Source organism: Bos taurus, chromosome 5 (assembly GCF_002263795.3).
Source record: "Bos taurus isolate L1 Dominette 01449 registration number 42190680 breed Hereford chromosome 5, ARS-UCD2.0, whole genome shotgun sequence".
NCBI lineage: Eukaryota > Metazoa > Chordata > Mammalia > Artiodactyla > Bovidae > Bos > Bos taurus.
The window spans coordinates 101,189,283-101,207,743 of NC_037332.1; the positions used below are offsets into that span (position 1 = coordinate 101,189,283).

The 18,461-nt window shown below is 43.3% G+C and overlaps 1 protein-coding gene across 3 annotated transcripts; it reads left to right on the forward strand.

The window, feature by feature from the left end:
* The first annotated feature begins 2,670 nt into the window (after window positions 1-2,670).
* MFAP5 (microfibril associated protein 5) lies at window positions 2,671-14,430 on the forward strand. 3 transcript variants are annotated; one of them, NM_174386.2, is given in 10 exon segments: window positions 2,671-2,732; window positions 3,198-3,257; window positions 4,783-4,818; window positions 7,737-7,781; window positions 8,266-8,298; window positions 8,698-8,733; window positions 10,285-10,314; window positions 11,213-11,300; window positions 12,240-12,313; window positions 13,994-14,430. In NM_174386.2, coding segments are annotated over 9 exon segments (513 nt in total). In that variant the 5' UTR covers window positions 2,671-2,732; window positions 3,198-3,199; the 3' UTR covers window positions 14,107-14,430.
* Window positions 14,431-18,461: the final 4,031 nt, after the last annotated feature.

Below are 18,461 nucleotides of genomic sequence, written 5' to 3' on the forward strand. Positions count from 1 at the left end.
ATAACCCTCCTCCTTTCCTCTCCTCCCTTTTATGGGATCTGTGTGTGTTTAGGCCCTGGATTTAATTTAGTTGGATCATACCGCAGTAATAACGTTTCTGTACATTTGCCCAGAGGCCTTCAGCTAATGGGTGTATTCTTCACAGGCCAGTAAACAGATGAATAAACCAGCACACGGTCTTGCATCTCTGCCTCCCTTCTCGGTCTTCGCATTTTACCCATTGTCTACCAGTTGGAGACCCCTTTTGAAAAACTAGTATTTTCCTGGCTCTCTCAGACATGAGAATGCCTGCCTTAAGTCACTTCTGCACCTTCCAGTCAATTCCTTGGAGGCCTTTCCTGTGTCCTTGACCTGCAGCAGCTCCAGCTTGTATTGGATGAGTATACGGACTGCAGCTCAGGGAGGTCTCCCCTGGGTAGAGTCTCAGCTCACGTCTCTGGGTGGCCGTTGCTCATTCCTGGGCCACGGGTGCTGACTTTGACTTGATGTAATTATAATGATAACCACCAGAGAAAAGTAAATCTGAAGCTCTCTAAGGTCATGAATAAGAAATCAACCCAAGTACTTGCAAATAAATGACATCCTTGAAGGATCAGCATGAATACAGGGTGGTTTCTGCTTTCACTAGTTCCCGCCTTCTTTCCAGCTTCCCCCCTCCCTTCCTTCTGAGGTCCCACTCGCTGCCTGCCTTCTCCCTCTGCTTGCTCTGAACATTCTGTCCCTGTTTTCTCAGCTCTAACTTCAGACTCCCCGCCCCCTGGGACCCCAGGAGAGCGCCCCCTCCTACTGCCTGGGGAGGTTTTCCGGAGATACAGTCTTACAGTCTCTGGCTGGGCCAGCAAGTTGAGGTCATTGCCGGCCCTGCCAAACGACTGGCCGGAGTTCAGTTCCTCCATCTGTCTGTGCTTCACGGAAAACATGAGTGTGTCTAGGCCCTCTATTGTGCGTCCTGCCTGAGTTCTGCTCTGCGTCTGCTTTCGTTCCTTCCCCACACCCACCACCCTGCCTTTCCTTGCTCTGGCTCTCCCCAGACATCTGTTTTGCAGCCTCTGCACTCTCGTTATGGAACAGATGGAAAAAGATCAAGTTTTGGACCAGGCTGGTGAGGAAGACTTGGGTTTGGCCCACAGATTTGTTCTGGGAACTAACCAGAACCCGTGTAGTTCAGAGATGGAGCAGGTACAGCTTCCAAAGAGAAACCACAGGTGCTATTTGCTTCTTTCTATGTCCATAGCTCTTCCATCCTCAGGACCGCTCCCTTCCTTCCTTCCTCCCTTCTTCCCTTACATCATTAATTTTCTTCTTTCTTCTGGTCCGTAACACATTAGTATTATCTGCTCTGTCTACCTGTGCTGGTGCTGGTGCTCAGTTGCTCAGTCATGTCCGACTCTTCGTTGACCCCATGGATGCCCACCAGGATCTTATGTCCATGGGATTCTCCAGGCAAGAATACTGGCGTGGGTTGTCATTTCCTTCTCCAGGGGATCTTCCCAACCCAGGGATCAAACCTGAGCCTCTTACATTGGCAGGCAGACTCTTTACCACTGAGCCACCTGGGTCTACCTGGATGCTTCTCTAATTTAGCTGTTTAGGGAACGGAATATAGAGTAAGGAGGCTAACAGATAACTTGAATTTGACACCCTGCTAGTGCACCTGAGGTCAGATTTTCAGATTTGCATTTCTGTCATTCAAGTTTATTCTTGCTGAAGTGGAGATGTTGTAATGGTCTAAGCATGAGAGTTTCTAGGAATAAGAGCAAAGACAAAGTTTTTATAGCTCCTGGATCAGAGAAAGTGTTATATACATATTATGTGATATGATGGGAAACAAAGCAAGCAGAATGAACTTGGCTCCCAATTTTCATTGGCCTTCTGATGGCATTTTTGTCCTCAAAGGCAAGAAACCAAGATTTTTAACATAAGCTTAAACAAAACCAAAAGACAGCCTAAGGCTGGCGTCTTCTCTCATGAAGCTCCTCCACATTACAAAAGGATGAGGGTCCTATATTCCTTAACTTTCCCTAACCCTAAGACAGCCAGCCCTTCTCCTGGACAAAACTCGTGTGGTGTCTGTTTGCTTGGATGTGGCAATAAATGAGATTATGGGGGTGGGCGGGGGGAGGCTAAATGTGTGGGTCAAGAAGAGGAAAAGAAAAAAGAGAGACACAAAGAAACAAAGACATTTGGGGGAGTAGAATTCTAAGAAGACAAAAGTGAGAAAGGGGGTTGGAAGAATGATTCAAATATGGAAGACAGCCAGAGACACAGAAACGGATTCAGCGGGTTTGTTTTTTTTCTTTCTCTTTAGGTAAAAAGTAACCCAAGGACAAAGTGAGACTGGGGCCAGATGGTGGTTCATGGAAGAAAGGCATATATGAGCTTGAGCCAACCCGTCAAGGCAGCAGCACCATCTCTCATCAGTGTGATCATAACCTTTGGAACGAGGGTGTGAGTGATTGCAAAGCCCCATCGCCCTTATCCTCCCCGCATCATAGTAGCACTGAATCAGACTCCTCTAGCCTGGCTTTCCCCCTCCCGCCCTCCCTCCCTCCCTCTCTCTCTCTCTCTTCCTTGCTCTCCCTCATCTCATTGTTTCAGAGTAGGCCAAATTCGAAGTCCTTTCCAGGGAGTGGCCCTGTTCATCTTACACCCCAGCCAAAGTGGAACAGAGAAGGAGAGAGACACATTCAACAACCAAAGGGCTCGGTGGAAAGAGCAGAGAACCATCAACAGTGAGTGGCTTGGATTGTCTAAAACCCTAAATAGACAGAGGGAGGGGGGGTGTGTGTGTGTGTGTTAAAGGGCTGGAAGCAGGCAATGGAGAATGTCACTGATTTAGACATCCCAATTATCCATGGAATTCAAATGAGGAGAAACTTAGATGAGCAGATATTATTTTTTTTCAAAAAAGTAACAGATATAAAAACAAAAGTTTAGATACTAGGGTTTAAAGAGGCCATGGGGTGGATGGGGATTCCATCAGTATAAAATTTCCTGAATTGCTGGGAAAGAAGGGGTGAGAATAATGGCAAATGATCACAGAAGAGAGTTTGAAGAAGTGTTGGAAGAAAAGAGAGGAAGGGTCTGAGACTTATGGGGGACCAGGAAAGACCTTGGAAAGCAAGGCATCCTATAGATATGCTTGCCTGGAGCGGAAGTGCTGATCACAGTCTCCACTCTCCCCACTCACCTGTCAGACATGGCGTTCTTTGGACCCAAAGTGCTCCTGCTTCTCACCGCCCTCATCATGTCCTCTGGTGAGTCCCTACCTTTTTTTCTTTTCTCCCTAAAATGTCAGCTCCTCTAGGTGGGTGGAGGTGTATGTTAGAGGGAGGATGGAAGGAGGCTGAAGGGGAATGGGAGGAGAGATGCTTGCTATTTAATTCTAGAATTTCCCATTAAAGAGAAGTAAAAGAACACGGGGAGTTCCTTGGCAGTCCCCTGGTTAGGACTCTGCACTCTCATTGCCAAGGGCCTAGGTTCAATTCCTGGCTGGGGAACTAAGGTTTTGTAAGCCTTGCAGCATGACCAAAAAATGAGAGAGAGAAAAGAAAGACTTTGCGATTAGAGGGATGTGATTGGAGATGACCTCAGATCTGGGGGAAGGCAGGCAGCCTGAGAGTTATGAAATTAAAGCAAAACTAAGATACACACAAATGCATATTAACCAAGAGGGCCACTCTCATAAATGTACAAACAGGGAAACAAATACCAAAGGAGGAAATTCCATGGTGGCCCAGTGGTTGGGACACAGTGCTTTCACTGCCATGGCCCAGGTTCAAGCCCTGGTCAGGAAACTAAGATCCCAGCAACTCCCTGCGCCCCCGCCCCCGCCCCCGAAAAAAGAAAGCAAAAGGAGAAGCTGATGTATACAATTGTGTACACAGACATAAGGACTTCCTCACAAGAAACTCAAGTTTAAACCATGAAGAAGGGGTTTCCCTGGTGGCTCAGTGGTAAAGAATCTGCCTGCCCTGAAATGCAGGAGCCATAGGAGATAAAAGTTCAATCCCTGGGTCTGGAAGATCCCCTGGAGGAGGGCATGGCAATCCACTCCAGTATTCTTGCCTGGAGAATCCCATGGACAGAGGAGCCTTACGGGCTACAGTCCATAGGGTCACAAAGAGTCAGACTGAGTGACTGAGCACACACCACATCTTAAAACTGTGAAGGAAAACAGTGGGGATATATTAACCTAACAAACACAAGCACCAGACTCACACAAGCAGATTCACGCGCATACAGAAAATGTTGCCGCCTCTATAGGCAAAAGGAAAATGATCTTCATAGATTGTACAGAATTGAACTAGACGACTGGCCACTCTGTGAACCTTGGACTTTCCAGAAAAAAAAAAAAAAAAAAATCTTACTCTTTTTTCTTTTTTTCTTTCTTATTCTGCCCAACACAGACTGTGAGATAATCATTTGGGGTCTTTTTCAGTAGTGTAGCTGGAGGGGCTGGCTGTGGGGACGGAAGGACAGGCCATCAGGAAGGGCTGCTGCCTTGAGGGTGGACAGGACCCCACCCCTTCTGGACAGACTGAGAACAAGAGGCCTCCTGAGTCAGGGCTCCCCTTTGTGCTCAGCAGTCTCCTGTCTTTGAGTGCTTCCAGGTCTGTGTGTAATACTAACAGTCTGCCTCTTTCTATATGGAGCTGTAACAGAATAAAACATGGCAAGATAAAGTACAGCAATTTTCCCATCATTTTCTGGTTCGTCTCAGAAAAGCTTTATGAGGTATAGAGCTGGACGCATTCACATACTTCTCCTTCCTTTGTGCAGGCCGGACACCCCTAGGGGTCAGCGGACAGCGAGGAGGTAAGTGATCCCATGGATCTGGGCTCTGTTGGGGTTCTTATCAGGACAATGGAACCAAATGGTCAGAGTTCCAAGAATTTGTCATACCATACAGAGATGAAGTGCCCAGGTGTGTAAAATAATAGAATTGAATTCAACAATCCTGTCATCCCATTCATAAAACTTTCTCATTCACTACTGAAATAACTTCACTCAAATCTCTATGTCCTTCTCATTTCCACACCCTCGGATAACGCCTGCTACTCCTAACAGGATTTTCCTATCTATGTAAGAGTGGAAAAACTAAAATGCAGACAGAAAAAGAAGTCTTCCCAGTCCTACAGAGAAATTGTGGCTCAATGAGACAGAATCCATAAGTTTTGGCTTCCAAAGGTCCGCTTCCTTCAGCTCGATTCAATATCTGCAGTTGCCTCTTGGCATCAACATAATTATAATTTCTCTTGCTTTTCCCAACCCTTGAGAGCTCTACAGTATATAACCCTTTAATGAGTCGAAAGATCTAATGAGTAGGTCACAACTGGTGCTTTTAATGAGTTAAGATAGACTAAAATAAAAACAAAGTACCCTGGGGACTTCCTGGTGGTCCACTGGCTAAGACTCCATGGTTCCAATGCAGGGGGGCCCAGGTTTGATCCCTGGTCAGGGAACCAAAACCCCCATGCCACAACTAAGATCCTAAGAGCCTCAACTAAGACCTTGCACAGCCTAAATAAATATTTCTTAGAAGATAGAGTACACTGCAAGTAGATGACAGAAGTATTATTTTTACTCTTCTTTCAGTTTTATATGTGTATACTGGCTCACAATATAATTTCTTACTGTGCATCTTGGTAGAAAAAATAAAAATACAGAAAACCCTTTGCTCTTTTCTGGTCTGAATCCTTACATTTTTGAACCCAGATTTTATTTCAGCCCTGTGCTGTGCTGTGCTCAGATGCTCAGTCGTGCCTGACTCTGTGTGACCCTATGGACTGTAGCCCGCCAGGCTCCTCTGTCCATTGGATTTCCCACGCAAGAATACTGGAGTGGGCATCCATTCCCTCTTCCAAGGGATCTTCCCAACCCAGGGATCGAACCCATGTTTCCTGCATTTCAGGCAGATTCTCTGTCACTAGAGCCACCTGGGAAGTCCCAGCACTAGCACAACTACAAATCCAAATTCCTTTCTTTGGGCTGGTTAAGGTCCAGTCCTATTTTATGACTTTGTGATGCTTGTTGAGCAGAAATATTGTAAGAGCTGATGAAAATGTCTCCATAAGATTCCTTCTCAGAAAACCTTCATAAGTCCTTAATAAAGCTTTTATGGAGGTAGCTCATGGAAAAGGTGGGTAAACTGAGGGATATACAGAAAACTAGTACTGTGCCTGAAATTCTAAAAACACAGCTAGGATATTCTCAAACCCTTTGTTCACCCACTGCTTCCTCTATTTCTGTGAGTGGTTGGACTGGAATGTAGCTGGAGAGAAATGGAAACAGGACAGGAATTGGCTACACCCCGGAGAAAATCCACTCCCTTCTTACAGCCTCTGGAATGAATCGGGTCAGTGGTTTTTCATTTATCCTGTGGGACTGGAGCAAACTTGAATTCCTTTTTATCAAAATCTGCTCGGAAAGAAGAAAGCTTATGTTAAAAAGTGTTAAAAAAGATGTTAAAAAGGTTCCTGTCCCATCTGATGCCTTTCTATCTGGAATTTTTTTCTAAAAGATGAGTGAGGAATAAGCAGGGGAAATTCCTTTACAATGTTTTGTGTTTTGCTTCTAGTACAAGGATCAGTAACTCTGATATGCTTTATAAAAATGCTATTCTCACCAGATTGTAAATCTGACACTTGCATGCAGACCTCAAGGCAAAGTATTATGCGGATTTGCTGACCTCTAGTGGGTAAAACCGATAATGACTATAAGCCTTTTACAGTGAAGGTTCATTACAGATGGGAGGTTTGTTAAACGTCTAGTTCTTCACACTGCTTTTTTGTGTTGCTTATTAAAACAGAGACTATTTGTTTCAGGAGTTGCTGTTATGTACAGTTTCAGATGAAGTTTTCTTAATTTATCCAAATATCTTCCATCTTAAGACCTGGACCATTTTTCACTTCTTTTGTCTTTACTTTCCAAGGGTCAAGAGCAAAGCATCTCCCCTCCTCTCCTCTCTTTCTACCTCACTTGTCACTGTGAGCATCAGAAAACGACCAATGTAACCTCTTGTGAACTCTGTGTAGAGAGTATCATCAGATATCCAAAAATATCAAAATCACGAATGTCAAAAATCACAGTCTGGGGATTTCCCTGGTGATCCAGTGGTTAAGATCCTGCACTTCCGTTTCAGGGGGTGCCAGTTCAATCCCTAGTCGGGGAACTAAGATCCCACATGCCCAGTAGCACAGTCAAAAGATTTTTTTAAAAAATCACAGTCTTTTTGAGAAAGACAATTTTCATTTAAATAAGTATCACAAAGAGGTCATCAGCCCATCAACAAGCTCTATGACCTTGGATGAGTTATTTATTCTGCTGATGCTCAGTTTTGCCATCTGTAAAGCAAGCCCATAGTAATCCCTAACTAGCTGTATCAGTTATTATCTGTTAGGATGAAGTCATTCTTGCAGTCCAATGCTGAACCAAAGTTTAATCAGTAGACTATCTGATGGCCACGTAGTTCATTCATTCCTCTAAATAAGAACAATGGGAAAGGGACAGTCTAGGGTTAGGATTGTATGAGTATATTCATGGGAGTAGGAAAAGTGTGACATTTGTTTGGGTTACAGGGGAAAGGACTTTGGTTGGGAAACAAAGAAAAATCCTTTTAGGATCTTACTACATGATGGCTTCTGTGCTTGACAATTTCACTTCTTGGGAGTGCAGGGGTGGGGGATGAGGGGAAGAGAATGCTCAGAAAGTGTTTTCTGATTGTTTTTATGCAGATGATGTGACCACAGTGACTTCAGAAACATTCACAGAAGATCCTAGTAAGATATTCTTTTATTTCCTTGCTCTCACACTGTGGCTAGAAGGATTCAGGATGATGTCTGTATAAAGTAAGAGGAAGACTATTAAAGAGTTTCAGGGACGTCCCTGGTAGTCCAGTAGCTAAGACTCCACGCTCCCAATGCAGGGTGCCCAAGTTCTGTCCCTGCTCAGAGAACTAGATCCCTCATGCTGCATGCAACTAAGACCTGGCACAGCCAAATAAATAAATATATTTAAAAAGAGAGAGAGACAGATTCAGAGCCCTGTTGTCTATGTTAGATGCCACCAAGGCTATAAACATGCCCAATCTTTTTGCCACTTCCTTTTCCTTCTGTGATAGTCCCTTATATTTCTCCCCAAGAGTCCGCATTCTTTCGCTTCAATCTTGCCTCCTTTTAGATCATCATGCCTCACCCTGTTTTTCCCTTTGCTGTTTTTCCTGCTTGCATTTTTCCATTCCCTGCATCTATCGTATTTTTACAGATCTGGTGAATGATCCTGCTACAGATGAAACAGGTAGGTTTCACTCCAGCTCTTAAAAATGGCACGTTTCATGTTAATAGTCACAGTATTTATTCTAGCTCTTGAATTAATCTTATAATTTTTATCACTGGGAAGGGGATGAAAGAAAAGATGCTCCTGGCCCCCTAAAAAAGAGGAAGCAAAGTGGATTCATAAAAAAAAAAAAAAGTGGATTCATAGCTTTAAAAAACATACATAAAGACTTCCAATGTCAACAGGCCAAATAATGCTCAAAAAAATTATCTTCAATGAACTCTCTTCCCCTGGACACAATATAAAAAACCCAGCCATTGCCTCAGCTTTTTCCTGTTACCCACATTCTCCCTCCTGTACTCTGCCTTCCCCTTTGTCAATCCGGAGACCTTCTCACATCACTGTTTTGTGCCTTTTCAGTTCTGGCTGATATCCAGCCTTCCACCGATGACCTGGGTGAGTTCAGATCTGGGACCTCAGGGCCATGGGGGCTGTTCTGGGCTTCCCGCAATACCCATGATGGAAGACAGTACAGCTGGTGAAGAACCCTAAATAAGACTACATGTTATGCAGAGCATTTGTCCAACAGTTTAATTTAAATTAATGACATGTTTGAGCCCCTAACAAGCAAGAACTGTGGTTTGATACATAAACTGCCAAGGTTTGATTTTTCTCTCCAAGTTTCCAAGATTGAATGGGTAAAGGTAAAGGTGAACAAAACTGATTTTCTTCTAAACATCTTTTGTCTAACAGATGAGATAAGACAAAGGAATGGATAATTTTATTCAGTTTCACCAAACATATATAATCAAGCAAAAGAAGCTGTGAGATCTCAGAGTCCTTGATTATATTCAGTGTTGAGAGTTAAAGGCTTTTCTGAAGGGCACATTGACTAGGTTGATTCCTGGAAAACAAATAGAAGTGAATTAAGTGAATGGAAAGGCGAAGAGCTTTCAGGTAAAGAAAACAATATGGGCAAAGGCTTAGGATGGAAATGAAAACCAGCCAGAGAACAGTTCATGCAAAGGAAAGTTCTAAGCAGATTATTGAATTGGAAAGCCAGCAAGAACACTGCTGCCTAGTCCCAATAAAATATGATATCCTGAATTATTTTGTTAGAGGTATGGGAGAGAAATGAGCTGTCAGGGAGCAGAGACTGTTGAGAGGAAGTCCAGTTTTCTATTAGATAGATGGTAGCTATTGGGTGGATGGTAGCACCATTCACTGAACATTTTGAATTGGTGAAGGGAAAGAAGGCAGTTTGAGACATGCAAGGATCTTTAAAAAAAAAAAAAATCCATGAGCTCTTCCAGAAAATGGCAGTTGAATTTGTAGACCTGGAGCTTATTAGAAGAAAGTTCTGAGCTAGACATAGAAGTTTGAGAATTCTCAGCATATAAACCTGTGATTGAAACCATGGGAGCCTGGGTTCGATCCCTGGTAGGGGAAGTAGATCCCATATGCCACAGCTAAGAGTCTGCATACCCCAGTGAAGATCCTGCATGCTGCAGTTACGAACCAGTGCAGTGGAAACAAAGAAATCGGGGATAGATGAGATCACCCAGCTAACATTCTTCCTATAGTATCCTATTAGCAATCCTTCCGATAACATTTTACAGCTAACTCCCGTGGTTAGTCCATTTCTTCAAGATGCATCTTACTCCTTGACTTACTCTCCATTCTACAAACTCAGCCAGTATTTAACTTGCCCCTAGGTTAGGACTGGGGCTTCCCTGGTGGCTCAGGGGTAAAGAAACCACCTTCAATGCAGGAAATGCCGGTTCGATCGCTGAGTCGGGAAGATCCTCTGGAGAAGGAAATGGCAACCCACTCCAGTATTCTTTCCCGGAAAATCCCATGGACAGAGAGCTTGGTGGGCTACAGTCCACAGGGTTACAAAGAGTCGGACATGACTGAGCACACACGTGGGTCTCAAGTAAGGCATGACAGTTACAGGGCAGTGACTTCTAGAACCAGTAATAACTGAATAAAATTTCCTCCTTTCAGCCTCACTCAACGACAAAAATACCACCACAGGTATGATTGTCTTTTGCCTGTCTTTTTCTTAAGCTTTTTTTTTTTCCTTTCTGAAGATGCCTAATCTCCTTGTTCTTGGGAGAATACTTGGTACATCTTCTAGTTTTATTTCCAATTCTTTTTCAAAGAATATTTGTAGTCTTCATATCCCTCCCACCCTACCTCAGTGTCTATGAGTTCCTATTCTAAAGGTCATGGGGAAAAGATGGGATCACTACTGCATGGTCCCAGAACAGTCCTCTCCATAACTAACTTTGAACATCATCTGTTTGTTAGTGGGTCAGGAAGTGACCTCAAGGATTCAGCATTACTGTAGATGTCATGCTTTCTCTAACATACTGGTAATTCTGATGTGCAGCTAGGGTTAAAAACCACCAACAGAGAAATAGTGACCCACTTTAGAATTCAAATTCTTCAGAATATGACTGTTAGCATTTCATCTTTCATGTTGCCACCTGTCTAACCCTAGAAGGACTTTTTCCTAGAAGAACCCACAGGGACTATTTTATTCTCTTTCCTTTCAGGTAGGGAAGCACCTAAATTTCATTGTTTAGCCAACATCTATTATTGCTTTGTGGACTTCCCTGGTGGCTCAGCTGGTCAAGAATCAGCCTGCAATGCGGAAGACCTGGGTTCAACGTCGTGAAGATCCCCTGGAGGAGGGCATGGCAACCCACTCCAGTATTCTTGCCTGGAGAATCCCATGGACAGAGGAGCCTAGAGGGCTACAGTCCATGGGGTCACAAAGAGATGGACATTATTGCTTTGTATTGGTTACAGGAAGAACATACCCCAGCTTACAGTGATCCTCTGTAGAGACTACTCTGTAGGTTTTCCCAGCTCTCTATCTCCTCCTCCATTCCTCTAACCATGTGTTTTTTATGGTGGGTATATTCAGAGTGCCGGGATGAGAAATTTGCCTGCACAAGACTCTACTCCGTGCATCGGCCAATCAAGCAATGCCTCCATCAGATATGCTTCACCAGGTAAAGGGTCCCATATCACCCAGAGAGCCACCCATGATAGCGCTTTCATGTCAGTAACCATTTAATGAGCACCCGCTCTGGAATTTCAGCCTCTAAGGGGGCAGAAGTTTTAAGCATCACCCTTTAAGCTATTCCGAAGGTGCCAATTAGAACCTAGAGTCTGCACGGACTTAAAGAATGAACTTACGGTTGCTGAGGAAGGATGCAAGTGAGGAATAGTTAGGGAGTTTTGAATGGACATGTACACACTGCTGTATTTAAAATGGAGAACCAACAAGGACCTAAGGTATAGCACAGGGAACTCTGCTCAGTGTCGTGGAGGAGAATGGATACGGGTATATTATGGTTGAGTCTCCTTGCTGTTCACCTGAAACTATCACAAAATTATTAATCAGCTCTACCCCAAGACAAAATAAAAAGCTTTTTAAAAAATAAAAATATTTAAAAAAAAAGCAAATAGACTTAAGACCTGAGAAATAAGTAATGGGAAGTGTATTATGATAGAAGGAAAAAAGAACCTTGAGTCTGGATTGAGGCACACGGAACAGCTTAACTAACAAATGTAGATGCTGAAGGCAAGGACGGTGAGTACTAGAGGAAGGATGGTCATGAGGGAAACACTGGTTTATCAAATTCATCACATCCAAGAAATAAGCTGGAGCTGAAGATGCAAGTGTGAAGGTAGAAAATAGTAGGGAGTAGTGTGGGAAGTATTAGAGCTTGAGTCTAGGTGGAATGTGCAAAGTTGTAACTAACAAGCGTGATCGATACCATTCTATCTTCTACACTACTTGAAGGGGTGGGAGTGGGAAGTCTGAAATACTTAAGGAAATCCAAGTATTTCCAGGAGTTGAAAGAGGCATCTCAGGCAGAGGCTAGTTCTCCCTCTCAATGCTTTTTCCATATCCTTCTTGCACCATGACATTGGATCTATGGCAGTTCACGGCGTATGTACGTCATCAACAATGAGATCTGCTCCCGTCTTGTCTGTAAAGAACACGAAGCTATGAAAGGTAAGACTAGCTTTGATGGGGAGGAACAATAATGAGAGCAACTGATAACTGGGGCAAGGTGCTAACAGATCCAAGATGTGGCTGTGGAGGAGGAGCTTTAGGCTGCTCTCCGACTTCCATCAGTTCCTGCTCCACCTAGTTACCCCAATAAACAATATAAAGAAAGCACCATGTTTGGTATATTCATAACCCTCAAAGCTGCTGTACAGCACAGGAAGTTCAGCTCTGTGTTCTGTAATGACCTAGATGGGTAGAATGAGAGGAGGAGGGAGGGAGGCTGAAGAGGGAGGGGATATATGAATGCATATAGGGCTTCCCTGGTGGCTCAGCCATGAAGAACCCATCTGCCAATGCAGAGGATTCGGGTTTGATCCCTAGGTTGGGAAGATCCCCAGGAGAAGGAAATGGTAACCCACTCCAGTATTCTCGCTTGGGAAATCCCATTGACAGAGTAGCCTGGCAGGCTACTCAGTTAGACATGACTGAGCAAGTAAACAACACATAGCTGATTCACTTTGTCATACAGCAGAAACACAGCATCATAAAGCAATTATCTTCCATTATTAACATTAAAAAATTGATAACCCTTAAGAAAGCACCGCTAAATCCCTTTCCAACTAGACAGCAACCCCTAACTTCTTTTATGTATAGATAGTGCATTCGGATGCTCTGCTACTTTGAAGATCATTCACCAGAGATAAAAAGCCAAGTCCACTATTACAAATAACAATCTCAAAAAAAAAAACAAACAATCTCTACTAGTCCTGCAGCCATGTTCATAAGCCCAGGTGGGGAAAAAGCCACTAATTTAGAGACTATAACATTTGGATACATAAAAAGTCACTTAGACATTGGCTGAACACCAGCTACCTTTACAGTAGTCTACCAATTCCAAGAATAATTTCCCTTGCTTATTGTGAAATTTTAGAGGTAGAGCAAAGTAGAAAGATTTTATTAAAAAAAAAAAAATTACAAGAGTCCAGATGTGTGGTTAGACACTATGTATGGTGTGAAAACACTATTTCTCACCTTCCCCTGGCCCAGCCCCAGATGATGGCTGCCGTCGTCAAAGTCACCACATGCAAAAGCCACTCTGACTCAGCTGCCGGCCTTGCACCAACCCCCTCTGAGTAAGAGCTGTACTTAACTTCGCAGAAGGAAACTTACCCCTTGCCTTCATTGGCTCTGCAAGCCACCTGCAAGGGAAGCACCTTGACACTGAGGATGAGTATCTGGGACTCGAGGCACTTTCAAGTGTCTCGGGGGACTTGCTAAAGTTAGCCATTTGCACACAGTAAACACTTTTGAATGACTGGACCTAATTTTTTTTTCCCTGCTGTTTAATAAGTCCACAATTAGAAGAATTGGAAGCAAGGTGTGAATAAGAACTGACCACCTGTGCTCAGTTCTTTTGCATCCAGTCTTTCATTTTCAACTACATTCTTGAAGCAGGTATTTCAATGCTTGTTTTGCAGAAAAGGATGGTGAGGTTCAGAAAAGACTCTTTCTGGTAGGGAGTAAATAACCATTAAGTTACAGATCCTAGGTTCTAACCCTGATCTATTTCTCTTCAACCCTTTCACTGCACCACCCTGCAGTCTCCTCTTTCTTCTTCTCTTTTCTTGGAGCCCTGGCCACCTTCCTACATTCTCATCTCAACATGCTCTGCTTCTCTTCTAGATGAACTCTGCCGTCAGAAGGCTGGTCTGCCCCCAAGGCGACTCCGACGCTCCAACTACTTCCGCCTTCCTCCCTGTGATAATGTGAATTTGCAGGGACCCAGTGGTCTGTGATCAACAAGGAAGAGGAAGCAAAGAATGTGTGGGTGGGAGGGAACTCCTTGTCCAACCATTGTCAGCTAACCCATAGACATGAGTAGTTCTTAAATCAATCCCTTTGCAATGTCTAGCTTTTGCCCCTACTTCTTCAGTTTTTTTTTTTACCCACTTTGTCATTTTTCAGTACATAACATATAGTTTTTGTAGTATTGCATGGTTTTGCTGCTTCTCCATATCATAGACCCGGTAGATAAATGATTAACGTGTCGCTTAGATAGAAACATTCTATGTACAATGTCAAGAGAAAATAAACTTGAATAAAATTATTAAAAATATTAACTACTGAATCTGTTTGAGATAGATCTTAGGGGGGAAGATGCTATCACTATCAATCTCAATTGACTACAGAACGTCAATATTTTACATTCAAGCATTTCCTAGATTAACTCCCCATTCACTTACGTGGTCCTCTTTATTCCTACTATTTTGCTGGACTGTCCTAACTTTTGCCTGGTATGTCCTCTGTTGTTCAGTCACTCAGTTACACCCATGGACTGCAGCACACCATGCTTCCCTGTCCTTCACTATCTCCTAGAGTTTGTTCAAACTCATGTCCATCAAGTCAGTGATGCCATCCAACCATCTCATCCTCTGTTGTCCCCTTCTCCTCCTGCAACAGGGTTTTTTTCCAATGAGTCGACTCTTTGCATCAGGTGGCCAAAGTGTTGGAGCTTCAGCTTCAGCATCAGTCCTTCCAATTGAATATTCAGGGTTGATTTCCTTTAGGAGTGACTGGTTTGATCTCCTTGCAGTCCAGGGGACTCTCAGTCTTCTCCAGCACCACAGTTAGAAAGCATCAATTCTTTGGGGCTCAGCCTTCTTCATATGCTCTCTTTATGAGAAGGATTATGGTAATTTTGTAGTTCTAGAAAGTACTCCAGAAACAAGAGTTATTCAGTCCTACTATAAAGACCCAAAGTGTTGTCTTCTGCTAAGCTCAGAAGCTGAGGCTAGAGAGAGGAGTACACCAGGTATAAAGGTATCCAGTTTTTCATGCGGTCAGTTATTCAATCACCAAGCAGAGCTAGAAAGTCTTGTGTAGTTATTCTTTGCAGTGGTAATGGGGTTAGCGCACCTCCACCTCTACCTCCACCTCCACAAGTTAATCAGACAGCTTAACTTGAAATCAGATCATTGCTCTGAAGTTCCTGGAGCTGTTGCTACTTCTTTTATCCTCATCACCATAATCTAGAGATTATCATGCAGATGGATTCAGGAATAATCTGATTAGGGGCCAAAGAAGGGAATTCAGACCTGAATTTTAATAGGCAAGTACAAAGTATACTCTATGGTTTACAGAGAAGAGTAAAAGAAACACAATATTCAGACAACCTGAATTCTTATCCTGGCTCTGGCAGGAACCAGGTAAACTCAGATCAGTCAGTTTCCCTCAATATTAAGCCCTGGTTTAATTGCCCCATCTTTAATATGGAAGAAATTTATGTTTATTCAGAGGTTTCTTTTCATTCAACGATGAGATTTAAATGCATTGTTCATATTGCTTGAAGCCTAAATGCAGTCTAATTCACAACTATCATGTCTGCTTTAAAAGAAGAGAAATACTCTATATTAGGACAACAGTCCACAACGTCATAGAACAAAACCATGTTATGAGTGACACATTAAACATCATGGATGCTTTCATCGAGATAACGCAGAACCTTTCCAAAAAGCCAGTGGAATTCAAACAGAAATGAGGGGACTTTGAGACAGTTCTTTGTGGCAGAAGTCCACTTGGTAAGGGTTGGATTCCTTCCATTTTGCAGAAAAACTACCAATATGAGGACTAGATTCTTGCTGTCAAGAAGCATTTCCTTCTCCAGAGTATCTTCCCGACCCAGGGATCAAACCCAGGTCTCCCGCATTGTAAGCAAGATGCAAGATACTTTACCATCTGAGCCACCAGGGGAAGTCTGAGTCACTAGGAAAGTCTGTTAAGAAGCAGCTTAGTTTAATAGGATTCGCATAACTGATTAAAGAGAAATACTAGGAAAAAACCCTTGAAGCATGGAATCCTTGCCTCAGTCCCTCAAAGCAGATGTACTTGTATACAGACAGAGTCCATGGATATTGTAGCCAAAGGAGAGAGGTTTCAGAAGGCACCGCGTTTCTGAGAACCATTTAAGAGCCTCTTCATGAAACTGACCCTTACTGCACATTGACTGAGAGGGGGCATTCCCACCAGAAAGCACCCCAATCCCATTATTGTATATATTGCAAATTAGACATTCAAAATCAACTTTTTCCAACTTCCTTCTCAGAGGACAGTGATCTCCTTTGGTCTATTTTTCTTTTCTATGTTTAGAAAGAAGACCTGAACTTGGGCTTTTATCTCCCTTTGAAAGCTGAGTAGCAGCATCGCTCACATATCTTTGTTCTGCTCTTCTCCATCTTTGCCTCCTTCCTTGACCACTGGTTCCCCAACATTACAAACTTGTTTACTCTCCCCCAGATGTGGCCCACTCCTCTCTTCTCCAGAAGGTTCTTTCTTTTCTGTCCCCTTTGGTCTTACGGGATGCAGTTTCATGTTTCACCCTTCCTTTTCTTTTGCATCAAATTCCTGTGCTTTGCCGTTTCTCGCTATTCTGATGTTCTCTGCTTTTGTCTTCTTCTCCAAGTGGAAAGCAACGCTTCTAACTCACTTTTCATCCTCGCTTTCCTCCCCCTTACAAAGGCTTGTTTTCTCTCATAACTTTGCTCTAAGAACAGTCCCAGGGCAGTTTCGGGAGGTTAGTTTTGGCTCCAGTTTTCTTTCCCTCTGTCCTCTCTTCCCCATTTACAAAATTCCATCCACCTTTTTGGTACAGCCAGGACAGTGTGGAGGTTCCTTAAAAAACTAAAAATAGAACTACCATATGATCCAGCCATCGTACTACTGGGCATAATCCAGGGAAAACCATAATTCAAAAAGATATATGCATCCTAATGTTCATTTCAGCACTATTTAAAATAGCCAGGATATGGAAGGCCCTAAATGCCCATCCAACAGAGGAATGGACAAAGATGTGGTGCATATATACAATGGAATATCACTGGGCCATTAAAAAGGATGGTGCCATTTGCAGCGATACGGATGGACCTAGAGATGGCCATGCTAAGTGAAGTAAGTCAGAGAGAGGAGCAATATGGTATGACATCCCTTATATGTGGAATCCAAAAAGAAATGGTACAAATGAACTTACAAAATGGAAACAGACTCAGAGAACAAACCTGTGCTTGCCAGGGGCAAGGATTGGGGAAAGAAATAGTTAGGGAGTTTGGGATGGACATGTACATCATACATATAGGTGGACATATACTGCTATATTTAAAATGGATCACCAACAAGGACCTACTCTACAGCACAGGGAACTCTGCTCAATGTTATTTGGCCACCTGGATGGGAGAGGAGTTTAGGAGAGAATGGATACATGTATATGTACGGAGAAGGCAATGGCACCCCACTCCAGTACTTTTGCCTGGAAAATCCCATGGGCGGAGGAGCCTAGTAGGCTGTAGTCCATGGGGTCACTAAGAGTTGGACACGACTGAGTGACTTCCCTTTCACTTTTCACTTTCATGCATTGGAGAGGGAGATGGCAACCCACTCCACTGTTCTTGCCTGGAGAACCCCAGGGATGGGGGAGCCTGGTGGCTGCCATCTGTGGGATCACACAGAGTCGGACACGACTGAAGTGACTTAGCAGTATATGTACGGTTGAGTCCCTTTGCTAAACACCTAAAACTATCACAACATTGTTAATTGGCTATACTCCAAAACACAATAAAAAGTTTAAAATTTCATTCACTTCCTTTTTGTTGCTGTTTACTCTCAGCCCATTTCAGGTCCCTGGTATTCTAGTTTTCCTCCTTGGTCCACCCCAGAAAAAGATTTGAAAACATTTTACTCTTAATGGTATTAATATTATTCTTTTCAAGGTGAACACAAATGACAACCTTCTTAAGCAAGGAACTTCTATTCTGATGAAAAAAAGTTATTTGAGGGAATTCTTGGGGGTCCACTTCCACTGCCAAGGCCCGGGGTTCAATCCCTGGTGGACAACTAAGATCCTGCAAGCCTTGCTGCATGGCCAAAAAGAAAAAAATTTTTGAACTGAAACAGTGAATATTTAGTGTTGGAAATAAAAGATTTGGTAAAAGTAACATTGGGCTTCCCAGGTGGTTCAGTGGCAAAAAATCTGCCTGCCAATGCAGGAGAGAGGGGTTCAATCCCTGGGTAGGAAAGATCCCCTGGAGAAGCAAATGGCAACCCACTCCAATATTCTTGCCTGAAAAATTCCATCGACAAGAGGAGCATGGCAGGCTACAGT